This window comes from Dasypus novemcinctus, chromosome 9, assembly GCF_030445035.2.
Source record: "Dasypus novemcinctus isolate mDasNov1 chromosome 9, mDasNov1.1.hap2, whole genome shotgun sequence".
In the NCBI taxonomy this organism is placed as follows: Eukaryota; Metazoa; Chordata; class Mammalia; order Cingulata; family Dasypodidae; genus Dasypus; species Dasypus novemcinctus.
The window spans coordinates 122,892,179-122,919,891 of NC_080681.1; the positions used below are offsets into that span (position 1 = coordinate 122,892,179).

General features: G+C 40.5%; 1 protein-coding gene across 2 annotated transcripts in view; it reads right to left on the bottom strand.

The window, feature by feature from the left end:
• PEX14 (peroxisomal biogenesis factor 14) overlaps nt 1–27,713 on the bottom strand; it is a 178,607-nt gene that overhangs the window by 110,475 nt on the left and 40,419 nt on the right. For both annotated transcript variants that reach the window (XM_058304432.1, XM_012530397.2), the window contains exon 3: nt 17,675–17,759. In XM_058304432.1, the coding sequence (XP_058160415.1) occupies nt 17,675–17,759 (85 nt within the window). The remainder of the gene's footprint in view (nt 1–17,674; nt 17,760–27,713) is intronic.

Sequence of the window (27,713 nt, forward strand, 5' to 3'; positions counted from 1 at the left end):
GAGTGAATAACAGTACTAAATTCCAAACCACTATTTTTTTTAAATGGTGAAAGAGAATCATACCACAGTGATTATGGCTGTCTTAAACACAGAAACAGTACGAGTCAAGTTTAAGCTAGGGGATGGGGTGTCAGTCCTGCTTTAGTTTCAATAACGGAAGAGAAGAGTGAGTTGCAGAGATGTCCAGCCTAGGCTTTACAACAGACTCAAATCAAGCAAAGGAGCTATTTTCCAGTGGAAGGCAAGACAAGAGAAGATGAGCAAGATGTCTACAGAGAAGAAATTCACTTTCAGATATACTTTTTTAAAAAGTCTACAACCTATATCCTTTTCAAAACTGCAGCTCATAATTCACCTACCCAAACAAGGCCATCTGCCCCAGGCATTAGATCTGAGCTGAGACCCACCAGTAGTCCTCTGAAAGAAAGACCTCAACTCAGCGGCAAGGTTACCCAGAAATCTCTGAGATAGAGCCAGACCAGCAAAAGAGGAGCAGCTTGAAGAAGTGAAAAATGTTCTTTTCCACTCCTCTGGAAGGTGACCTGGAAATTAGTATCATGAAGTCCACTGACTCTGCACTGTGCTCTGGGATCTACTAAGGAGTCATTTAATGTACTGATCATCTTTTTCATCCTCATTCCTTTTGGAGCTTCTGACCTTTCGGCTTTCCACCTCAGTGCTACACCTTTTAAACACCTCTGACTCCATCAATTTGTAAGAGTAAAGATATCAAAAAGTCCATTTGCTACCAGAAAACCAAGGCACAAACAAGGTCAGATCATCGTAATCATCGTGTGACATGAGTGTGAAGGAAGGTCCTGCAAATTACTGAAGCCAGATCAGCAAAGCCACTTTACTGTCACAAGAAAATCAGTGAAAGTACACACATACAAAAAATGACATAGACGGATAAACTCAGAGAAAAGCAAAGAAAAAGCAGCTGACAGGTAGAGAGAGGAGCCTTCTGGAAGATGAGTTTTCAGTGGAAGGTGGGAATAGTAGCCCACTATGATCACAGTCCTAAAGATTCAGTGGGACCCTCTCTCTCTGGTCGGAAAACAGCCTCCACCAGGCAAGGCAGAGTGTCAAGGCTTCTCCCTGAGAAAATATTTCCAAATAAAATAACGTTTGGTTCACAAATGCCATCTTTCTTCAGAGTCTCAAATTTCAGTGAAACCACTTAACAAGATCTGTATGCAAAGAAAAAGCCTAATAGTCCCCCTATTGAAGCAACTATGAAAACCAGGAGACCTACACTCCATGTCTTTGTGTCTGACAGCGACACAGACTGAGTGTGGTACATAATAACTAGCCACATTACAGGAGTCCCCAATGCTTGCCTTCCAGCCTTTTTCCCTTGCATCATCTCTGACTGCTGGCCCAGAGTGCTTTCATTCTTCTGTTATTCTCTGTTCCAGCTCCCTATCTTGGCAAATGGCACTAGCATAAGTACCTAGGCACTCGAGCCAAAAGTCTGGACAAGTAACCCTAGACTCCCTTCTCTTTATGCCTTGCATCCATTCAGCTACCAATTCCCAAAGATTCTTCTTCCTCACTCTCCCAAATCCATCCTCTCCCTCTCCACAACTGCCTCGTTTATCCATCATTTCTCACCTGAATTATTGCAGTAAACTCCTAATTGGCTACCCGACCTTCACAGAGAGCTTTCTGAAACACAAATATGATAACATTAGTATTCCACATAAAACTGTTCAAAGACTTCCCTTCTCTCCACATAATAAAAATCCAAACTCTTGTGTAACTCAAATGTAGTCTTCCATTAGCTGATTCCTGCCCACCTTTCCAACTTACCAACATGTTTCCTGACCTTCCACACAATTTTTTTTGCCTCTGAAACTATGTTCCCATCATCTAAACTAAAGCCAATGAATGCTTTCCAAGGCCTCCAAAAGAGGGGATCTCCTTGAGGAAGAGGCTTTTTTTGTAACCCTTCCCCCCAGTCCTCCTCACAAAACTGATCACCCTCCTCTGCGTACCTCCATGGATACAACTATTATAGTGCCTCTAATAGTTGACACCCACTTTCACACCTGCTTACATATTGCGTAACCCCACTCTTGACTACAAATATTAAATCTCATCTTTGTATTTTCAGTACTAAGCACAAATGCTGGGACATGAAGGAAAGGGGCATTGAATAAATGATTAGTGAAAGAAGGGAGGGAGGGAAGAAGGGAGGGAAGGATTTTTTTCACTGTATCTTACTGCCTCTATGTGCTAAGCTGCCTGGGAACTAGAAAGTTATACAAACACATAAACAGTTAATATAACAGACATATGAAAAAATGAGAACAAATTCAGAGCAAATTATCCTAAAAACCAGATAATCTTTTAAATTTACATGTAAGTATGTATAATAACTTCTGGATTGTGTTTTTGTTAGGCTAACATAAATTTAGTTTGCATACCTGATACCATACTGCTTGGAAGGGGAGCAGACACACAAAGAAGGGAAAACGAGTTTAAAATGAAACTTTTCTGATGAATCATTCATAAGCGAATAGCTGAGAACTAACTGTACCTGTAAACTCTTGGTTCACATGAAATCCTTCTAAACAAATATCTACCATTTCCCCAAAACAAACAGTAATTACAGTAAGGTCTTGTTAGAGTTCAGGCTGTATGCGTGATATACATTAACTGCCCTGGAGCCACCTCTAAATAATCTCAAAGCCAAATCTGTGCTGCTGGGCCAAGGCTCACTAATGCACCCAGACTCTCCAGTTCTCTGCGTAATGACAGCCAAGCTAATGGAAATGTGCTCTGCTTTGTGGAGGTTCGACTCTTGAGAATGGATCTTAAAGGTGAGGCACGGCAGCTCAGGAGAAAGTCGATTTAATTTGTTTAACATCATAAAAAGGGACATTTCCTCATGGACAGCAAGGACATGAATATCATGTGTGTATGGCAGAATTATAAACGCATTTTTGGCGAAATTTAATAAAGCTGATTCTACTGCATAAGGTCAGCAATTTACTATAAAAAATGATATGATTGCAATTTTTAATATAACCCATGTATTTGCTGCAAGATGCTCTAGAAGACTGTGTAATGTAACCATTCGACCTCTCCACAGGAGCAGAGATCACCCTATTTACCCTTTATTGTCCTGATAAAAGCATCCATACAGAACAACAAAGTCAACAGCATTTATTTAACAGAGCCATACTCTTCAAGTCCAAGCCTTCCTCTTCCCTAACATAAAAATGAACTCTCTGGGTTAGAGCTGCAATGGTAGCAGAAAATCTCCAGAACTAAATAAAACTAAAACTAAAGGCATCTTCTATTCCTGATAGTAATTAGAGAAATGTATATGAAAAGATTTGAATGAAATAACCTCTATGGTCTTTCTAAATTTCATTTCTGAAAATCTAATTCCTCAAGGAGAGAGCCCTAGTCTACTTGCATAGAGTATACTTTGAAATTCAACAACTCAGTTAGGATGGAGACCTGCCCCTCAATTCTCCTTCAGTAAATCTTTGGGCCCATGTGTATATTTTTCGAGGGGATAACTTGGGTTACCATAAAGATTAAATGAGGAAATGTGTATATGAATGCTTTTAAACTGTAAAGCAAAATACACATGCCCGTTGTTAGTATACAATCTGTATCGAATCATCTCAGGCTTGCTTATAAAAGCTAACAAATATATTTACTAGTAGTTTCATACTGTCCCATTACCAGACGGTCTCTGAGGGCACAGGCCATTTGTATCCTCATTGCACTTGGCATGGTGCTTGGCAGACAGGAGACAATGAACACTTGGTGCATAGATCTTGGTCACAAAGGAAATGAAAAATTCTAGATTTGGGGACATGAAATGCCAACAGAACTTTTCCTTTCATTGGTGTCTCCAGATGAAAACTGGCAGTCTCCGTTTCACTCACAACTACAGACCCACCATGGGTTCCTATCACATCAAACTCCTCTTCTGCCTTAGGGTCTCTGAGCTTGCTGGCCCCTCTGCCCCAGATGCTCTAGTTCTTCATATAACCACTGCTTCTCAGCTTTCTCAATTCAGCATAAGTACCGCCTATCAGTGGGGCCTTTGTGGACCACCCCCACCCCAATGCAAACCAGCCCCAACCTCCTGCTACCACTTCCCACCACAATATTCTATGTCAAGTGCCTTGCTTATTACTCTTTGTAGTATTTTTTATAACCTGTAAATATTTTATTTGTTCACATTCTGGGCAAGTTTGTCTCTACCCCAGAATCCTGTCTGTCTTATTCACCATCATATCCTTATAAAGCTTTAAAAAAAAAGAAACAGACTCAAAAGAGGACATTATGGAGATCCATATTTACTCTCTTTCAATTATATTCTGTTCAAATTATCTCTGTTTCTAAGTTAAACTGATTTTTTTAGGCTTTTTTTTTTTAATGTTACATTAAAAAAATGAGGTCCCCAAAACCCCCCCCAAACTGATTTTTTAACTGCCTCTTCTTCATACTCAACCTGTGTTCTTCCAGCCAAGACCACAAATTCTGCAAATAGAATAACTTGACAATTCTGTTTGTGACTTAGAAAGCAGAGGAGAGTATGGTTTTGTTCTTCGTTAGTTTTACAGATTTACCACTGTGAGTGGTAAAAGATTTTCCTTGTCAGTTAAGACAAATCCAGCTTGAAGCCAAAAACAGAGCAGAAGAGAGTCCCATTCCTATGCACTTTAGGCTTCACTGAAAAGATGACATTTACCTCGTTGTGATATTTAATTTATCACAGAGGGTCTTGATTTTTTTCCCCTGAAATACCATGATACAGTAAACTTCAACTTTATGAATGAAAGCCTTTGAAATCATTTAACAAACTGAAAATCTACACAAAAATTTAAAACTACTATATAATTAAAATCAATCTCAACAATCTAATTATGGAAAGATTACTTTGAAGGGCTTTAAAACTAAAAGAATTATCAACAGTAAGCAAATGGAACATTCTCAAGTCCTCTGTCTGAAACAAGGGGTGAGCTCTGAGAAGACCAGATCCTATCAGAATGTTCTGGAAACCAAACATAGGTCAGTTTAAAGGTGTTGGAAAGGAAAATTTAAGTTATTCTATTCTCAGCACAATTTCAATATAAACTTAGGTGTCTCATCACTCTATTAACTGAGAAGCTTTACTTACCTCAAAAATGACCAGCCTAAGCAAGCCTAATTTATTTAAAATAAGTTAAAATAAAAGTACACTATCCTACATTTCACACAGATAGTCTAATATACACACAGAAGCAGCAGGTAATTTTTTTATAAGGCATAGGCTCAAAATTGTTGAATATAACAATGGATTGGCAAATGACTGAATTCTAACTAAAGTTATTTTAAAATCTAATTACAACGCAATCAACACAAAATATTTTTCAAAAGAGATTGCCTTATGTTATACCTTATGTTGAGTTTCAGAAGTCCCCACTTCCAATATTTCCCAGCATTTCCAATAAATCCACATTTCACACAGTCCCTTTCGTGAAAATTCCCTTTGTCTACCCTTAGCAGACAGATCTCATTAAGAGAATGCCCATCCCTAAATGAGGTCAGAAAGCATGGCAAGCATTCTTAAAATCATCACAGAAAGCCAGTGGTGATAGAGAATATATCAATATTTACCTCTTGGATGAACTGGAAATTTATCACTACAGCTTTTGTTAAACAACTAAAGGCCTAGTTCCCAAAATCAATATCAAAAATAGTTAACTAAAAAGTATCCTTCCCATGTGCATACACACAATCTATGTTGAATGAAATACTAAGATTTAACAAATAAGCCACTACACTTTACTTAAGCACTAAGAAAATGTGAACTCTTCTTTGGCCGACAATTTTTTTATTAGCATGCTTTGGAGCAAAATGATTGCTTCCTTCGTTTTCCAGGCTGAATATCTAAATGGTAGAAAATCCCAAGTTAAGTCTTCAGTAAGAAAGAAACTCATGATATGAATGTGCTTGTACACTTTTTGGGGGAAAATGTTATATTTGTGAATCTTTTTCCTTCTATAGACTCTTCAGATATCAATTAGCATTCATTCCCAGCACTCCCTAATGTGCTGGAATGCTAAAAACCACATTTCCCACACTCCCTTGCAGCTCAAGTTCTTGATGGGAATTAGGTTCCACAAGCGCATTCAAAAATTTGGGAAGTGGAAATGAGGTAAAGGACCTGTACTTGCTGCTTTTGATTGTTGCAAACATTAGCAGATTGACAACTAAGGTACTAGAAAACACTAGAAGTATCCAGCTCTAGCCTTCAACAGCCTGGATGTTAAAAGTTAGAAGCCGACTTCACATTCTAATATCCTATCACTGTTTTTTTGCAGGGAGCAGATGAGCCTTGAGCGGTTGAGCTCCCACCTCCCAAATCGGAGGTCCTGGGTTTGGTTCCCAGTACCTCCTGAAAAAACAGAAACAAACACCAAGCAAAACAAATGAAAAAACCAGCTCAGGGAAGCCAATCTCAGTGGTTGAGCACTAGCTTCCCACATAGGAGGTCCTGGGTTCAATCCCTGACTCCCGGTACCTCAAAAAAAAAAAAAAAAAGACACTTGCAGTAGCAGTAGTAGTAGTAGTAATAGTAGTAGTAGTAGTAGTAGAAGTAAGTAGTAGTGATTTCCTGATACTGCCTTCCTGATCCCTGGATCATAGCTCCAAGGATGTATTCTTGAGTAGTTCCAGTGGTAGCCTCCTGATCCCCTACTTTCCTGACTGTAACAGCTTCCCCTGACAAGTTAGTTCTTCAGTATTCTGAAGTCATTCCTGGAGGCCCAGCCTTAGGTCCACCCCTCTGGCTCTTACAATAAGTATATAATCTCCTAACTGCCTGTATTAAATCCCTCTCTGCTAAGAATACCTAGAGGTTCCTGTTGCACAAATTTTTATGACACCAACAAATTTATCTTCTTAACATAATATTACAACAAACTGACTACAGCCTTTAGAATATATTGGTTCCTTCTGCCTAAAGGAGGCTGCACCAAATCTTGGTGTATACTTCCATCCTTCTCTTCCATTTCTCAACAAGCTCTGTTCTGTTCCCCCATTTCCCAAAATTCTTTTTACTGGCCTAATTAAACTAAAAAAAAAAAAAAAATATATATATATATATATATTCTAAGAGGCTATATATATATATTTATATATATATATATGTTCTAAGAGGCTATATATACCATTGATCACCATCAATTGTCAATTAAGGCCTAATTATGTGCCAGTCACTCAGCTAAGCACTTTTCATATTATTGTCATTTAATTCTTACAAGAACCTTTTGAGGTAGATATTGTCATTAACTCCATTTTACAGATAAAGAAACTAAGGCACAGTGAGGTAGAGTAGGGCCACACAGCTAGAAAGTCACGAAGCTGGGCTGGAACCCTAGCAATGTTGCTTGAGAGTCTGTGTGCTGTTGCCTCCCAAAACTGAAGTATTCCAAACCTGACCTATCATTAGGTCATTCTTAAGACTGTTTCTCAAGCCAAGTGGGTTTTTTTGTTTTGTTTTGTTTTGAAGACTTATTTTATTTCCACCCCCACACTCGTTTTTTGTGCTATTTGCTGTGTCTGTTCATTGTGTGCTCATCTTCTTTTTAGGAGATATGAGGAACCAAACCTGGGACTTCCCATGTGGGAGGCAGGTGACCAATCGCTTGAGCTACCCCTGCTCCCTGCCTGTTGTGCCTGTCATCATGTCTCCTCATTACATCATCTTGTTGCGACATCTTGTTGCATTAGTTCATTGTGTCAGCTTGAGTCAGCTTGCCACACCAGCCCTTCACATCAGTTTGCTGTCTTGTCTTCTTTAGGAGGCACCTGGAACCAAAACTAGGACCTCCCATGTGGTAGGCGGGCACCCAATTGCTTGAGTCACTTCTGCTTCCCTAAAGCCATGTGGTTTATCACTAGAAACAAATTATGAATCTGAAACCTGCATCTTCCCATTTTTCAGGCTCAAAACCCTTGTGCATTCATACACAGTTGGTGAGAATGTAAAATGGTACACTTTTGAAAAGTTTGGGAGATTCTTAAAAAGCTAAACACACCTACCATATGATAGAGCCATTTCACCACTAGGTATCTACCTAAGAGAAAAGGAATTATAGGTACCTACAAAGACTTATACTATGAATACAAATATTCATAGCAGCTTTATTTGTAATAGCCAGAAACTTTTAACAGCACAAATGTCCATTAACAGATAAATGGATAAACAAAATTGTGGCATATCCATTCAGTAGTATACTATTCAGCAATAAAAAGGAGGGAAACACTGAGACATGTAACAACATGAACAAATTTCAAAATAATTATGCTGAATGAAAAAGGCCAGACCAAAAAAAAAAAAAGTATACAATTCCATTTTTTTCCTTTCCCTCCCCCTCCCCCACCCTGCTGTTTTGCTGTGTCCATTCCCTATGTTATCTTCTCTATCTAGTTCTCTTTTTTGTCTTCTCGTCTTTCTTCCTCTAGGATTCACCAGGATTCGATCCTGGGGACCTCTGATGTGGGATGCAGTTCCCTGGTTAATCGCACCACCTCAGTTCCTGGTGTCTGCTGTGCTTCACCTTGACTCTCCCTTTCATCTCTCTTTTGTTGCATCATCATCTTGCTGCATGACTCACTTGTACAGGCACTGGCTCACCGCACAGGCACTTGGCTTGCTGCATGTGCACTTGGCTCACCACACAGGCACTGGCTCACCATAACGGGCACTCATGTGGGCACTCAGCTCGCCATGTGGGCACTGGCTCACCACATGGGCACTCCTGTGGGCACTCGGCTTGCCGCGCAGACACTTGGCTCACACGGGAATGCTTTCTCTTCTTTTTCACCAAAAGGCCCCAGGGATCGAACCCAGGTCCTCCCACATGGTAGGCAGAGGCCTTATCACTTGAGCCACAACTGCTTCCCTCCATTTATATACAGTTCTAGAAGATGTAAATTAACAAGTAGTAACAGAAGGCAAATGACTGGTTGCCTGGGAATGAGGGGTGGGGACAGTGTGGGCAGGAAAAGGGAAAAGGTTTACAAAGGGGCAGACAGAAACTTTTGGGTTGATAGCTTCATGGGTGTATACAAAAGTCAAAACTTTAAAAATTGCAGATAATAAATACGTGCAGTTTAATCTCTCAATTATATTCAAATAAAGCTACCTTAAAAAAAAGCCAAGTGTCACCTTCGTCCTGTATCTTCTGCCTCACATGTACAAGCCACACCTGAGCATGGCTTACTTTTTTTTTAGATTTTTTATTTATTTCTCTCCCCTTCCTCCTGTCCCCCTGCCCCCCACCCCTGTTGTCTGCTCTCTGTGTCCATTTGCTGTGTGTGCTGTGTGCTGTGTTTCACTCACATTCTTGCCAGCAGCACTGGGAATCTGTGCCCCTTTTTGTTGTATCATCTGGCTGCATCAGCTCTCCATGTGTGTGGTATCACTCCTGGGCAGGCTGTGCTTTTTTTCCACACGGGGCGGCTCTCCTTGCAGGGAGCACTCCTTGTGCATAGGGCTCCCCTACACAGAGGACTCCCCTGCGTGGCAGGGCACTCCTTGCGCACATCAGCACTGCGCGTGGGCCAGCTCACCACACGGGTCAGGAGGCCCTGGGTTTGAACCCTGGACCTCCTATATGGTAGGCAGACACTCTTATCAGTTGAGTCAAATCCGCTTCCTGGCTTACTTTTTTTCTGTAATGTCTGTGGTTCTGCTCCTTTCTTTCCAGAAAGTGCATGGTAAAGTAGAAAGAACACTAGTCAGAAGACACAGGTCCTAGTTCTACCTCTGCCAGATGTTCTGTAGCCTTGAATAAACTAATCTCTCTGAGCCTCAATTTCCTTACCTGTAAAATGGGAGAAAATATATCCTTTGAAATTCATTAAATCATGTAGTGATTCATTTAGCAAATATTTATTAAGCTGCCTACTGTCACTAAAGTTACAGTGAAGAAGAAATTAACTAGTATATGTGAGAATGTTGTGTCAACCATAAAATTCTCCACACAAATATGTTGTCATTTCTATTTCCATCTCTACTGTCACCATCCCAGACAGGATCCTGCACACTTAACAGTGAAGTCTGGCATGAATTTCTGTGGAGCTGGTTCAGGTCAATACAGACCAATACAATTTAAATATAGACCTGGCATAAACTTCCTCAAAAAAGAGTCTTTATGGTGTTTCAAATGGTTCAAGAAGTGCAGCTGACTATTATTTATAATACTGAGTCCTAACCCTTGCTCCTTCCTCACTGCCTATCTCACTAACCTCAGCTCTCTTCTTTTCTGCAGGTCCCATGGGCCAATCCAACCAAAGGCACATGTCTGCATGAGCCTCCCCTCACTAGCAGTGCCCTTCCACTCACTCTTCTCTTATCATCTCTGACCATTACCTCCCTCAATTTCCAGGTCAAAAGTAAGCTCCTCTGACATAAACAACTTTGAAAAACCCTGGATTTCCCAAAATTGACCAAACACTGTATACCTAAAGACAAATGGAAGTGCATATAAACACTGTATTCTAGTGAGTAAAGTCATATAGGTTAGCAACTCTGAAACTACTTTACATGTACCTGAGGGTTGAACAAGTAGAATTAAAAAAGAACAGAGATCCTTTTGAAAATTTTCCTAAGTGGCTTCTAATTCTAATCATTCATTCATTTATTCTTCATCCATAAGACTCTCAACAAGGCTGGCTATGGCACGTGCTGAGGATACTGGAAAGAATGAGATATGGTCACTGCCCTTGAGGAGCTCACAGGCTAGTGAGCTGTAGACCCTACCCTCGCCCTGGGCCTACTCTGATGACTTCTAACTAAAATATTGTTGTATTTCATAAATGTATGTGGACACAGTTGATAAGCACTCAGCATCCACTCCCATCTCCTTCCAAAAGGACTTCCGGTACTATAAAAGATAGGTACTACATTGTTCTCTTAAGAAGTGCCCTAATGTAATACTCTGCACACAACAGGTACTAAATAAAGTTTGACTATCCAATGTCCTAGAAGCCATAAAACATCCAATAACAACACAAGAAAACCAGATTATACTCTTTATTTGAAAATATAATGCCAAGTCCTAACTTTCAGTTTTCTTAAGCATTCAGAAAATTGAACTTTCCATTTATTTGAATGTTTACTTTGAATTAAAAATTAAATTTATGAAACCACATTCCTTTGAAAAATGAAGGAAAAAAAGAATTCTTTTAGAGAAAGCATTTTTCATATAACCAATAAACAGAATACAAATATTTGTTAAGTTTTTATTATTTGTTATACTGTCTTTTTTTCTGTTGTGATTCCTTTATAATTATAATCTACAGCAAACATGTTTGCAGCACTGTTTAAAACAGTACAAGTTAGTGTAAAACCTAAAAGTCCACAAGTTTGGATGGACATTTAAAAAAAATACATGCATATATTGGAATATTATGCAGCCCCTAAAAAGCTGGAAAAATGATGTGAATGACTGCCAAGATATAATGTCAAATGTAAAGGTACTATGTATCTTTAAAAAAAGACAATTTAATAAAAAAATTAAAAATAAAATAAAAAATAAATGTAAAGTGTAAATTATGCTCCTACTTGTGCTTAAAAGTATTAGCATTCGTGTGGAGGCAGGAATAAATATTAACATGCTTTTATATGGCTAGACTATCTCTGGAATGATACGTAAGTACCCTCTGGAAAACAGAATAGGTGGGGCAACAGGAGCAAGATGGGAGGAAAACTTATTTTTCACTGTATATTCTCTCAACTGTTTGAATTCTTTAAACCATGTACATGTCCTACCTTTTCAGAATTAAAAAAAATTTTTTAAGAATACCAAAGTGCATGACAAGATCACTTTGTTTTTCTTTGCAGCATTGTTGCAAGCACACAAGTGTAAGAAAAGAGGCATCATTTCTCATTTTCAGGAAAAACATCAAAGTAACTGTAATCCAAAAAAAAAGCTTTGTTCATTTTGGTCTCAAGTTGCCCTGGACCATTTCCTCTCCATCTTAGGGTGAAGTGTTGGAACCTACTTGGCTCCATACCAGATCCTCAGCCTTCTTAGGGGAGCAACTGTTACCAGTTCCCACCTCTGAATGGGGAAGGTATGGCACTCCTACTTCCATGACGTTCAGCTGTCTAGCTGCTATAGGTCTCATCCTGAATGCTGAAAAAAATCTGTGGAGTTCAAGACAAGTTTGGATAACAAGGGGAGTAGGAAAATTGATGGGGGTAGGGGGGAAGAGACCAGTCAGTGTGATGAATAGGTTGGTCCAGAACAGCAGGTAATGGATGTGCAGATGCAAGACTGGCAGGGAAGGAAGATGGTCCGTTCACAACAGATGGATGGAGATGCTCAATCATCCTTAGGAACAAATGCACTGCTGCCACACAAAGCCCTGTCTGCTCTGCACCAGCAGCTCCTCATTCACCTGCAGGGCACAGCCACTCATCCCCTGAGGCTTTCTGCACTGGACTACATGAGGCCAAGGCCAGGGGTGAAAACAGAAAGTATGTGAGGAAGGATGCCATGCTGCTGCAAACTGAACTCTCAAGAACTAATTGCTAGTGGACTCTTCTACTTTGCTTTCTTCTTCCAGGTTCCAAAAACATATTCATTTTGTTTCTGTTGGTTGCTCTCACTCCTGAAAAAGTCTTTTACTGCTAAGGTGACCAGCTGTCCTGCATGCCCAGGACTGGGGCATTTCCCAGGGCATAGGACTTCTGGTGTTAAAAAACATAGCAGTCCCGGGCTACCCTACTTTCTGTGCTCTCTCCTTTTTCTGTCCTTCTTCATAGCCAGTAACAGAAACCTAAATCAACCTATCTAGTTCAAGCTCATCACTGGATAGAACTCCAGGCATTTGTTTCCTCCAATCATCTAAGACTAAAAGAGAGAGAAGAAAAATCATTCAACCCCTGACTTTTCTCAGAATGGGGACATCTTTAAACAATATTCATGATATATAGGGTTCAATTACTCCAACTAACACAGGAATGAATCTAGACCTTAATGCCAAAATTCATGTCTCCTTAACAAAGACTCAGAAGGGGCAAACAAAGTCCCCCCCTAAAGCCAATACTGTTCCTTCCAGCTCTGTCACAGGAATTTCTGGGGATGAGGAAATCAGTCGTAACCAAGCAAGGAACGTAGCTGGCAAGGTCTCCACTCCACCCTTCCCTCCCACTAAAAGCTGTGTGCTGGGCCCAATCTCCAGAAAAAAGAAGGGGAAAAAAGCTTCGTAAAAGGACTTCTGGATTCACTAAGACATGTTAAAGAATTAATAATAAAGTAAAGCTGAAGGAGAAAATTAATTTTAGAAACACGAGAGGTTACAATTTTTTTTCTCCTGGAGATGGGGGAGGAAACACAGTTATTTTCATTTTCATCCTGGGGGCATAAGCTGGGAGCTGTCCAGTCGATAACCTGGCCATCAGAACAAGGTTTGTAATTAAAAGGTCAGTGACCTGGAAAGCCAGGGCCTCACTCCCAGGGCTTCTCAGTAATGACGGAGCTATTAAATTAAGACTGTTATGAAATCAATGCTAAAAAAGCTTTCATGGTAACGAGATTCCATTCAAGGACATGCAAACTACCTCATGAAATGGACTTAAATGATAAAAAAGAAAAGTAATAAAAGAGAGTGAAATTGAAATCTGTGTAGGAATTTACTCCCCCTTAAGATACTCCAGTGAGAGAATTCCCTCACCTCTACCCACCACCAAGGTTGAAGCCCTCAGGTTTCTTCCTCCCGATCTTCCCGGGAGGGAGGCAGTTTTGTTCCCGGGGGGTTCAGCTTCCAGGAAGAGACGAGAGATAAGATCTCGTTTCACCTTTTAGAAAGAGAAAGTGTGGCAGAGTTTTGTTTGTTTCGTTTTCTTCACCCCTGGACTATTTATTACAATAAGGGGTATAAAGCCCCTTTTTATACCCTGAGGAATAAGCCAAAGTGTTGGCCAACACTACAAGGTCCACTATGCAGTACTGAACAGAAAAGTGCATATGATGCTTGTCTTTGTTCTAGAAGCTTTCTGTGTACCAGAATTAGAATAAGTTAAAAGATGACTCTGCCCCCCCACCTCATTCATCTCCCCCTCCCCAGCCTCCCCAACAAAGGCATCACTTTTACCCACCTTACATCAGCCTGCCAAACATGCTTGGAAGCAGACTGCTGCCTACATTTTGTGGTTGGATAGGGTGTCAAATCAACATATAAGCCTATTGACAACAATTTCCAAACCTCTAACTTTCTGGACTGACTCTTGCTGCTTTTAAGTTAATCTATCCGCCTGGACTGCAGCCTGCTTAAAGCCCCAGATATGATGCCTGCTTGGCAGGAACTGCTTCTATATATAGACCAGTTCAATGAGGGCTTAAACCCCACACACAGTCCAATTATCTTCATGTGTGGCTGACTCTGCAGCTAACGTGTCATCTGCAGAATCAAGTGGTTGGAAAGAAAACAAAAACATTTATTCTAATATTCTAAAGGTGAATAGCCGCTTTTCTCTATCATCCAAAAAACTCTTGATAATAGAAAGAAATGTTGTAAATTACACAAAATGGCAGTACAAACTTCAAAGAAAATGATAAATGATTCTAATAACTTCATGTTTCTCATTAATGACTCCATATTCAGACTTTAAAGCATCCAAGAGATCTAAAAAAAAAAAAAAAAAAAAAAACCCACCCACAAAAGATTCTTGTAAAGCTTTCCATCCTTATCATCCCACTCACTCCCCACTAGCCCTCCCCAGCCCCTCTATTTCCCCAAATCAGAGAGCACCAAAACTTAGCCTGTCAGTAACCAAGGCAGGATACAGTTCCTGCTCCAGGCTGAAGCTTCACAATAAAACAAACTCAGATGATGTGCCTAAAGTAACCTTCATTTTCCACTGAACTGACATGCACTACAGGGACCTCAATTTCTATATTAAATATTAAATAATATTAAAAGAAAAACAAAATTGGATTTGCCTTTTCAGGAAAGAGATGTTTATTAAAAAAAAGAAAGTCAAGATTATAATTCAAGTCAGTGCTCCACTGCAATTCCCTGAAGTGACATTTGCTAGGAAAAGCCAAGACTACAGTAGCTGAGAGTGCTTCCAAAGCAGTGCTCCAAAGCCACCACTGCAATGAGTCCTGCGGGGGAGGTACAAAGAGTGAGGATGCTAGAAACGTGGCCCCTTCTCCTCAAGACCCTCGACCCCCACCATTAGTCAGCCAACTCTTCCCTTCCACCACTACTGTTGGAGTCAGGGCAGACCCGTGCCTCTTTGCAAAAGCCCCTCCTCTCTCATCCTCATCACATGGTGCCAAGTCCAGCTGATCATGTAAGCCTGACCCCTAGGAACAGCCAGAAATTTAAAAAGTGAAGTTTAAATCCGCGAAGGGGCTTTTCTTCCCCAGGCACCAATCAAACCTTGGAACGCTCTGCCCAGAAAATGTCCTGCCAGAACTTTCAACCTACTGGGATTCAACTCGGAAATGGATAATTACTGACTGAAGCAGCATTTTAGAGGATAATGGAGATGGGCGATTAACTCCAGTGATTCTGGGTATAAGTACAAGGATAAACCCCTATGGTTCTCTTTAGAAGAAGAAGGGTTTTAGAGCAAGGTTCCTGCTGCCTAAAATTCCAATCGAAACTAGGGGTCAAAAAGAAAATAAGCCCATTTTACCAACAAATACTCATCTCTTTCAGGTCTTCGCTCAGGTGTTACTCTCTCAAACAGGCATTCCCCAACAGCCCTATTTAAAACTGCAGCCCATTTCCACATCTACCCCAGCAGTCCTCAGTCCCACCTTCCCTGCCTTATTCTTCTCTGTGGCACTTGCTATTTAACACATTATGAGTTTCATTTTTTCATTTGTTAATTGTCTGCCTTGCCCCATTAGAATTTAAGCTCCACAAAGGCAGTGATTTTTTGCTGTTTTGTTCTCTGCTAAATCCCCAGTGCCTAGAACAGAGCCTGGCACAGGGCAGACACTCACTGTTTACAGAATCAATTCATTAATCAATTGATTTTTTAAAAAAGGAGCAACAAATAATAATTCCACAAAACAGTTTCTTCTTCACAGTTAATTATTAGCCAAGTAACTCAAAAGAAGTATTATTTGGTCCAGAGTTTCTCTCTCTTTTCTTCTCTCCCTCTCCCAGTCAGGGATTTATTAAAATTAAACAGATTAGATGGAGCTCCTGATACTAAAACTGCTCAGCAAAGCCTGCGGTGGGGAAGTGCCGAGCAAACACCAGAGACATTTGTCTCTAAATTGCTCTAAATACCTTCTGCAAATGAAATTCTAACCCAGCTGCTTTTGAGAGAAAATGAGGAATAACTGGTCACTGTCAGTGGAAGAGAAGATCAGGCAGTTATAATATTGCACAATATACTGGGGCTAAGGATCTCTCGGCAACCATAGATTTTGTCTCAGGTTACCCCGGGTAATCAGCACAGCTTTTAGGCTCAGCTTTCCTCAGCTTCAATGCTTTGATGAGAGAGCTGAAATCCCTAAGCTTTTATGATTAATTACTCCCCATAGATACACATATTTCAAGGAAAAACTCTTTTATGGCATGATGCTTGTGGAGTGGAGAGGCCGGCCAACACACTCCAAATTTTAATAATCTCCTAATGACGGGAGGCACACACACGGTGCAGCCGGCAAGCACACAGTGCCGCTCTCCAGCTTTGTTATAGGAAGCCAGCCTAGATGTGCCTCTAAGCAGCTGCCTGTGCATGAAATGTTTGGACTTGTTTTCTCTCTTCAAAACCCTGACAAGCTGCAGTTCTGGGACACTATCCGGTGAAGGGACCCACATGCTCCTGTAGCATCACTGCAGTGGGACATCATGGAGCATTTTCTATTCCAGTCAAACATGACTTTGAGCTCAAAACTCAGAATTTTGATGCTGACATTACAGTTTATAAAGGAAAAAGAGTTTTGTTTTTTGTGGGGATGAAAACTCACTTTTTTTTCCTGATAGTATATAAGGGCCTTTAAACAAATGCTTAGATTTCTAGAAAACTTAAAGAATGAAAAGAAAGGTTTCCTAATGTTTGTTTGTTTCTTATTTTACAAAAAAAAAAAAGCATCCTAAATGCCAATAGAACTGGAATAGATTCTTGGACAATACTGAATTTGTCGAGATCCATTTTTTCCTGCTTAAAGAAATACATAAAACTGGTAATTTACCACTTCAATCTGTAAATAGGACTGACCCCTAGCTTGACCTTAACCTGACCTTGTTTAGTCATCTAGTTTCCCTGGTCCTCCATTTCTTTCTTCCTCATTCTTTACTGAAGGAGCTGACCTTTTAACTAAAAGCCAGTTATTCAGCAGCCAGGGTCATTATCAGAAGAACAGACCAGAAAGCAGAAGTCCTCCACAGTCAACGGACCTCTTCTGCTATTTAATACTCTCTGTGCCATGATATTCTGAGCTAAGTCCTGGACTTTATCATATCTGGTGCTTAATTATCAGAATCATATAATCTCTCTGCTCCACTGTAAGGAAAGAAACCTGCATTTCTCTCTGAGGGACCCCCCTCAGCCCCACTCTCCCACCCCAGCAGACAGCTGCAGGAGAGCCTTGATGTTTCCACACTATGGCTTCCATCCTCCCTGGCCCCAATCCCTTTCTGCAGGCCGCTCTGCATAGCCGTGGGGAACCTGTACCTTTCTTTTTAAGGAATGCTCTCCTGGTTGCAAGTGGGCTCTGACGGACCCGGGAATTCTGTAGAAACTTCACTGCCGTGGCAATCTAGTGGAGGAGATAAAACAAAAAAAGAAAAGTCTGAATTTTAGGATTAAAAATGCAACACATTTATCCCAAGTCCACAGAAATAAAGCATACCATAGTGATCACATTTATAACCGGTCATTTCTTAAATTTAAAAGCTACCTAAATATTCATAGAGATGGAAAATAGATTAGAGGTACCAAGGTCCAGGAGGAAGGAGGGATGGGGAATTAGTGCTTAATGGGCAGAGAGTTTCAATTTGGGGTGATGACAAAATTTTAATAATGGATGGTGGTGATGGTTGCACAACATTGTGAATGTAATTAATGCCAAATAACTGTATACTTAAAAGTGGTTAAAATGGGAAATTTTGTGTTAGATATAGGGGCACAATAAAAAAAAATTTTTTTAATTACCTAAATAAAAGACTATGCCATTTCCTTATCTGCATTGGCTTCCTGTATCTGATTCTATTAAATCTAATCCCTTCAGCCTAGCTTCGAGACTTGCAATTATCTTTCCTGTTCTCCCCTGTACTAGTTGACTCTACACTATCCCTGGGCAGGTAGCCCTCTCCTGGACATGCTCTTCCTTGTCACTATACTTGTGCCCAGGTTATGCTCTCTTTCTGGAAGGCCTCTATTTTACCCCTCCACCCATCACAACATTAACCCCCTTCTCACATAGACAACACCAGCACAGCCCTTTGACAGCCTGTTCTAATTCCTCGAAGCCTTCCCTAAATAAGGAAGTCATCTCTAATCTTCCTCTTCTCTCAAATCCCCCCAACGCATGTAGTAGTACCACAGATACTGTCTTTCAATGTGCAGGCTGCTTCCCCATCTACTCCACCAGCACCTGAAGGGAAGAGGCTGTGCTGCCTCCACAGAGCATGGCAAAGTGCAGAGCACACACTAACAGAAGGGGTTATACGAAAGACAACACATAAAGCCATCCACACTAGTCCCTTTTAGGCAATGAGCTGAATTGTGAAGAACTAAAAATGGACAAGGTTTGGGCTTTCATGGATAAAATCTGACAGACTGACAGATTATTTAGCTACCTCTAGTAAAGATTATTATTGAATGAAATCTTCATAGCTAAAAACAAGCCAAGGAGGGGATGGAAGGACACATCACTCAGCACACACACACTATGCATTTACACAGCCTGCTGCTCTGCTCCCCATCCCAGACACTAGCCTGATGGGGGGAGGGGGGAGCACCAACCTGCCCCAGAGAGGAAAGAGGCCATTTTTAATGACTGGCACTATTCACTGCCTCCAAACCAAAAGAATAATATAGTTTCATGTTACAGGTAAAGTCAACAGGTGCTACAGTTTACTCATAAATTGTTGAGAGAAAAAATTTCTAATGGGCCAAAAATTACCAAGTTTTTTAAGGTCCTTCAAACTAAGGGTAGCAGTTGTGCATAGATTCAAACAGAAAGCACTGTTATTACTATAAATGGAACACAAGAGATAAATCATCTCTTTCCCCACATTTTATATAAATTTAATCCAGAGATGAAAAAGACTTATCTAGTAAAAAAAGATGTAGCAGAGAAACAAGAGGAGAAGGAGGGGGAGGAGGAAGAGAAGAAAAAGAAGAAAGCCAGGTAACTCCCTTATATATGTCTCCAAAATTCCTCTTGGAGAGGCTTAGCCAAGATATTCTCTCTAAAGGATAAACTCAGATCCCCTGGACTTTTCAGACTTGAGCAGCAAGACACACCAATGCTCCCTGAGAGCCAAGCCCAGCTCCCTACTGGTCTGAATCTGTCCAACACAGCAAATGTGCTACAGTATTAATCACAACCATGAACTGCAGTGAAAACAGGATGTTCTGGACAGAGAAAAACCAGGGCTTGAGATTCCAGAACCTCCAATCTGCATACTCACTCCCTTAGCCCCTCAACCAGAACTCCTCAGGTTGCATAAAAATCAAGAAAAATCTAACACCCACAAAACCAATGCATTTTAATGAAGAAATGGGAGAGGGGAAGGAGGAAGGAAAAGAAAAAGAAAATGAAAAATGAAAAAGGAATAAGTAGGAGGAGGGAAAGGGAAGAAAAGGAAACAATAATAGGACTAGAGGCAAAAGCAGAGGACAAGTAACTGATGGGTGGCAGAAACCAAAGGAAAGGAGAGAAGTGGGAAACAGAAGTAGTGACAGAGACAGAAGGAGAAAAAGAAAAGGAGGAAAAGATCCATGCTCTGGAAAAAGAGAGGACAGTTATGGAATCACAGGCCACCAGGGTCAATGTCAATCTGCACAGCTCAGATGGCTCGGGGATTAAAATTCTTCACCTGGGGAAAAATACACCTTCCATGCACAAGAAAATGACAATATTGTTATCAGGCAGCAGTCTCCGCATGCTGTGATGTGTGTACCAGGTGTCAGAGGAATTGTGGATGAGCAGGTCTTAAACAGGAGATGCTAATAGCACAGCCCCTATCATTTACTCATAGAAATATAAACTTTCCTTCATCCTTCCAAAATTTTCCACAGCAGAGAAAGAAAACAGAATCCCACCACTAAAATGCACAGGTTTCACCTTGCTTTTTTAATATAGTCCTTGGTATATGCATTTCTGGTCAGGGAGCAAAGTTCTGATGGGTTTAATGGTGCACTCAATGCAGTGCTTGGCGCATTCCATCAATTTTTTTTTAAAAATTGCATCTCTTATTTCTTTAAATACATTAATCAGCCTAGTGTAGGCAAAACGAATCCATCGGACAATGCAATAAACATGAATTATCATCTATCCAACACGCATAATGGCTTAAAAATACATAATAGCAGGTGTAGTTTAAATGATTAGTTATTACACCTGTGGTGGGTCTGATTCAATTGGGAAAAATCATCTTTAATAGGTTAAAAGGTTTAGATCACCATGCTTTCCTTAAAGTGGCTGTAGAGAGCGAATGATGGAGTGCCCTGTCATTAGTAATTCATTTAAGAAAAACGTGGGGGATATAGCAAAGAACAGCATAAACGAGCGAATCCAATTTAAACATCAGGTAAAGTAGAAAACACCTTTTAAAAAAGCAAGATAAATGAATTTGGAAGAGAGACGAAATTGACATATTTACTTTAACGGGAATTTGACAAAGTCCTGGCACACTTCAAACTTGCAAAAATATGAACAATTTCTTTTAAAGTTTCCATTCACTAATTTCCAGTCATATAAAATAATACTGCCAAACACCTACATAAAGTATATTTGGGGCTTGTTTATGCTCCTCTTGATCTTTGTCTGAAAATGCAGGCGACAGGCAAATCACATGTTTAACAGCATCGATATCACTACGTCAGATGCAAAAATATAATTCACCGAAACTAAGAGCCTCAGTTATAATGTGCTGAATAAGAAAGATACCCCAGAGAAGCAGCATAAACATCATAAGAGTGAATGCATGAACATCTTTCTCCTCTTTTCACTAATTATTTCTTCAGCTACTCTTTTACTCTTCCCCTCCCCACAAGGAAACGGTATAACAACGGGGGTGCGGAGGAGCCTGTCCAATCTAGAATTTTATAAGCCCTATGATTCATACATAGATCATAAAAGATTTCTCAAATTCTTAACCCATAATGCAAAGATTCTAGCATGAAAAATAACTGACTGCACTCTGTGCGTGCCTTTTATTCACCTATTGCTGGGCACTTTTCATTAACTTCATGAAGCAATGCAAGTGACTTTCCTCTGCAGAGGTCCAACACACACAACATGCTTTTGTTGGATTAAATGATGGGATGCCTGCAGCCTGTCCTATATTATCGTTTGCTTTTCTAATTAGAGGATGAATGTGACTATTCATGGGTTATATCTGTCCCCAACTAAATTACATAAATTCGGGCCAAATCTTCCACCTCAATGTCAAAGATGTAAAACGGAGACAGGAACTTTATTGCACACGTTGTGGGAGTGTAGCAAGCCAGGGAAAATTCTGGCACAAAGCACCTGATGCCATCGTCTAAGCCACTTGCACTTGAGTCAATGATGAATATGGAATTGGCTTCCTTTTCCCTTGTTCGTGCACTAATAAAGTTCTCCATGAGTACACCTCAAATTATCAGTAAATAGTCTCAAAAAAAAGGCCGACTCAGGAGAAAACAGAAGCAAAGTTTGTCACTCCTATCTGTTTGTCACTGACCCTATCTTCTGTCCCCCTCCCTAAAGAAAGAAAAATAAAACACTACCACCACCCAATTCCACAATTTTAGGGATATTTAATAATTTTCACTCTTTATCACTTAAAGTAATAAGGTAAAATTGAGGTGCAAAGAGGAGTAAATTCTTCTCTTGGCACTCTTAAAACAATGGTTATGCCAGAGTGACTGCAAGCAGTTCTGAAAAAGGGGGTATGGGGGGAGGGCTTCAGACTGAAAACCACCCTTGCGTCCAAGATGATTGGTCAATTGAGGGAGATCTGTATTTGAGAGACGAGGATTTGTAAGTGTATAAATCAATGGCATATGGTATACTCAGGGGCTATCTAATATGAACTATGTGCTGTTAAATGCATTGTGTAGGATAAGTAATCCCTGGTGAGAAGAATCGAGGTTCCTGACAGTCCTTGCAGAAGAGATGCTTCCTATGTATTTTAAGCTCTCCTACAAAAGACCTGCACATTGTAATCTTCAGAATGCACAAGGGGGACGGGAGAACAGAGCCTGCCTAACAACGATCCTGGGGTGTGAGGGAGTCTTCGCACTTTGCACCTGACATGTAAACCTGATGCATTGTCTCCAGTGACACTTATTTGGAACGCCACCAATTCCAGCACTCCTGTGTACTACAGACACATCTATCTCCTAAAATGCGGGCATTCATTAGCCATTTTAAAATATTAAAAATATTCAAAAATTAATGACACTAACAACCAAAGCCAAGTCTTTTTCAACCCAGAAAGCTCACATCTAGAGGGCAAAAGAAAATGACCAATGTGCAGGTCTGAAACCCCATCTGACACCGCACTGCTACACGTGCACTGCACAGATTAAATTGTCTGTGAAAGGTTCCTATGCTCGTACTCTAAAGTAGATACCCAGAATCCTATTAACAAGCGTTAGACCAAAGCCAACTTGAGTTTTAACAAGGACTGACTTAAAGAGCTGGGCTTTACAGAGAATGAGGGAACCACTTCAAACAGAAATGCTGCATTTTAGTAAGAAATCAGTACTCTGTCAGGAGTTCCTTGACAAATATGGTCATCGGTGGCACAAGGAAATAGTTGCAAAGCAGCTGTTAATCAGAGAAACACATCGCAGAACGCTGATGCTAGCACTCGTGAAAAAATGCAACGGGCTAATTATGAAGCTATATATCTCACTAAAGAGGCCGTGTTCCTTGAGATTCCAGGCAGAGCACACTTGGATCCAGGGTCCTAGGACAACATAATTCTGGCTTTCTGTATCCAGAATCTTCTGTAATCTGTGGTTCACAATCCTGGGCACTCGGCTCTCTTTCTTAATTCCACATGTCCTCTTTCTAGCCAGGGAACAGGCAAGAGAGGGAAGGAAGCAGGGGCAAACCACAAGCCACACTCCACGGTGCTGTACAAATACACCCCAAAGGGGGCAGATTCTCAACCAGAGTAAAAGAAAACCTACGAGCATGAAAAAGAATCGAAACAGAGGCATCATAATTTTAAGTGGAATAGGAGGGCAAACGTATGTGAGCTTCAGTCAGTTGCCCGAGACGCCAAAATGGAAATAAAGGAAAGAAGAAAGCAGCAGCACTAAACAGAAAACAGAAACAAAAGTGTTTGAAATCTCAAGAAGAGAAAGAGAGACTAGGAGCAAGCTGCTCTCTGGGTATGAAATCCAACTCAGAGAAGCCAGGGGTCTAAAAGTCAGGTAAGAGGGGAAAGTTAATATGCAGAGGAAGGCTCGGTCAGCCAAAATTCAATACGCTACTCTGCAAGGACAAGGAGGAACAAGGCTCCCCGAACCCAGACTGGTGGGAGCGGGGGGGCGGGGGGGCCTCCACTGACTGCTCGGAGCAAAACCACTGGAATGGCAAGAGGGGAATAACCTTGAGGTGGACAAGGCTTGGAGGCAGCCAAAGCACAGAGCCAAAGTGCCCCCTAGCCGGAGCCGGCGGAGCCACAGGCCGAAGGCGGCCGCTGCGCTAACGCACAGTCCAAATGAAGTGTTTTCACTCAGTGAAAATGAAATGTTTTGCAAGATGGAACAGAATGAAAATTGAGGTTTTAGGTAATTACTAGTTGGCATTTACATATCACGGGCTGGTTCAACACCTATTCATTTTCCTCTTTTATTTTCAATTTTTAAAAATTGCTCATTAAAAATGAACAGATGACTGTGACAGGATTTTTTTCTTTTTTTTTTTTTTTTTTACTCTTTCTCCTTCTCTGAGGGTTACAAAATCAAGAGGTTCTTTGAGCCCGTTTATCTACAATTACCATACATACATACCAAGGTATGTTTCATTTACATTAAGGGGGGAAGCAGAGGGGAAAGTCAACAAAAGCCAGGAAGTTCAAAAATAAAGACAACAGTGTTGTACTTAGGCCAACCTCCTGCACCTGGGTAAGGAGTGCACAACCAAGTGCTCTGGCACTCAAGGAGTTAAAGGAAATAGACTCTCTTTCAACTTGGAATTTCCTGGTTTTTGTCATTGTGTCCTTCCCATTGTTGATTTGGGTTACAATCCTAAACTAATTAAGCTTGTGGGCCCTAATTTCCTTTGTTTTTCTTTCCTCTGTCCTTTTGTTTTTCACATTAAAGAAATAAAATATCTCTGGTAGAAGTGCACAAGAGTTGGCATGATAGAATATAATATATTTTAAGGTCTATTGTGTAAATCTGTATTTAGGGAATTCTAAAGCATGCATTATTGACCCTCAGCTCTCTTAAAACACATTGATATATGTAGTAAAAGCCTTTATGAAAAGTGGCAACTTCATATGTGCAAAACCTACCTTTCAAAGTGAATTATCTCTGCCATTTAAATTTTTCTTCTTGGCTCTCGTTAAAAATATTGCATGACCTGCTTGCCAGAACGTCATTGTTTTGTTGTATGATTAGTTTTTCCAGAAATGTACGTGAAATTTTTAAAAGATTCTTAAACTAACACCCACTGTTTAATATGAAGTGACAGTGTTTTAGGGACATACAGGTGACTCTGGAGAGGTTCCCAATTCCTGCCAAGCACCCTGGGTGCCAACTTCCAGCTGGAAGGGAATAATAGGTACAGTTGAGTAGTGAAGCTGAAGAGTAGAGCCATAGAAGAGCTGTAGGGAACACACTTGCTGTAGAGGAAACGAAAACCCTTGCTTCTGGGTTGAGAAGATCAAAGTTCCTTTTTAGGAAAGGTTGAGAAGGAAAAGGATTTTCTCTTTCAAGGAGAAAGAAAAGCAAATTTAAATGCCTTGTCCCCATGCATCCCTCCTGAATTTAGATAGCAGCCCCTCTAATTTTTGATGCAACCAACAAAGCAGTTACCCAAAGAGGGGAGAAAAAAAGGATGACATTTGCCTTTTCCTTGGCTTTGAAATCCAACTGGCAGCAAACTGTTTGAAGTCCTGTTTAGAGAAGAAACTGTAATAGCCTCCATGCTGAAAAGAGGAGGAAAATGCCATTATACACGGATCACGGTAGCAGTGACCTCGGCAGAGAAGGCAAACGAGCTGGCTGCAAGTCTGAGACTCAGCTAACGTGCCAGGAACAGAAATAAAAGGTTTATGTGCCAGAGGCAAGTGGCAAGGGGTAGGTGCTCAGTCCCAGGAGATACCAAGGAAAAGCAAAGGGTTCACTTTCTTAACAGATGTCTTTCCACAGCTCCTCGACTGCTCCTTCTTCCAGTTCCCCTCGGTTTTCTGTCTTCTACATTCCTTCGATTTCCCTGCACTGTTACAGAGGAAGCAGAGAACACCCAGGCTTCGTGTTGTAAAATTAATGAAGGTGTCAAGCTGTTGAGTTGAATCACTCCAGAGGAATGTAATGACTCAGTGTCCAAGAAGCTCCCTGGGAGGACTGAGCTCACACGGTGACAGTGGCTAGTGACTCCAAAACCAAAAATACATGTAGCACACAATCCCCAGAACCTTCCTAATGATACCACTGCCTCTACTGCCTAGTCCTTCACTCTGCTTCTTTCCATCACTGGCTGGAGTTTATGCATTTTAAAGGTTACTTCTCCTAAATTCTGGTACCTTGAGATGCTCAGTGGGCTAAAACACTACTTTAGTTCCCACCTCTTTTGAAGTCCAGACCAGACAGAAATTGGTAAAGCCCTCTGTAGGCATGCACTATCGAGCTGAGGGGTGATTAGGAAGGGAATGAAGGAAGTTATGTCATGGTTGGTGACAACTTCAAACATAAAGTCATCAGTGGGGGTTAGACATCGAATGGGTCATCACCAGGAGGGGCAGGGTGCTTTGGTGATCACTTAGCATCTTCTGCTCTGAGGGCAAGAAGATAAGCTCTGGAATTCCAAGGAAGAGAAGCTCAAAACCAACATCACATATTCAGCACAAAATCAGACCTTTGAGGAGGCACTAAATATAAATAGCACACTTACCAGACATCCCATAAGAAAAGAGGAGAAAAAGTAAATGTCAAAAATAGATTTGAATACCAAAAAAAGAATTTGAAACAATAGACTTGGGCAACTAAAGATCACCTCTAGATCTACTGGGAGGTAGGAAAAAAGTAAACAGTTAAGATCTGCTAATAAACAAAAGACGTCCAAGTCCGAGTTCCTGCTATTACTTTAGATTCCTTTAAGGGCTAAGGAAAAAAAAAGTATGAGTTCCAAAAATATGATTCATAGCAGAGTAAGCTGACAGACTCAAAAATCTTCAAATTTACAGTAAGATGATAGGAGCTGGAAATTATTACTACAGCCAAATGGTCAAAAGAAATCAGAATCTTTCTCAGAGGAAAGTCACTCTCCTCATTCTCCTCACCAAGCACACCAGCCCCAAGGAGCAGGTAGGAATGGCTTATCCACCTGGACAATAAGACCAGCAGAAGCAACTCTGGCAATAAATGGGGTGACAGACATCAGATCTACCTACACTCCTATGAAATAAGTTGGTGGTCAGGTTCTATTTTCTGAAAAAGGAGTATTCAACATAAGTTGCACCTTTTTTGATGACTTCAGAAGTCAGTCACACAAAGTGTGTGACACAGAGAAACAAGACAAGCTGGGTCTCTGCTACAGATGATGAAAGCGGTAATTTTTTAGACATCTTTCAGAGGCACTGAAATAGGGACTGTGGAACATATTCTCATATCCATTATTAGATTTGCACCCACAGACTGTCTTTAGTGCCATGGTATAAATACAGAAGAGAAACTGGATCAATAGGTACCAGTAATCTCCTCTGATAGACCCCAATTTGGACATTTTCAGCTCCACAAGGAAACCCACAATAAAAGAGGAAGAATCAAACAGTAATCCTCATAGCTTTGACCCACTCAGCAACCTTTCGCTAAACAGCACAAACATTCCTTTTTCTTAACAACCACAGCAAGCAATGAACAAGCAAGCATTTTGAAAACTAAATGATTCAACGAAGGCCCACAAGACACCAAGTCTTCTTGGCCACAAGCCACTATCTCCCACCTGAAATGGGAAGGTAAAGACCAGGATCTTTATGTCCTACAGCTAATGTTCTTACCAATCTTGGCATTCTAAGAGATGCCAAATGAGTACACAATTTATTTGAAATTAATGCAAAACTAAAATAATTCTCACTTAAGCAAGTCAGTTCTACTAAGCATCTCATTCTCCTCTAAATCAATGGTAACTCAATTTTAATTGCTTCCAGCTGACTAAAAAACAGAAAAAAGTTTCCTTTTTGTTATCTGAAATATTATGAACTACCTTCTTGCTTGGCAGCCTTCTTGATTCTTTATACCCTACTCAGAGGATGAAAAGCTTTGAAATGGAAAAAAAAAATCCCTAAATTCCCTCAATTTAGCTTCCTCAGATATC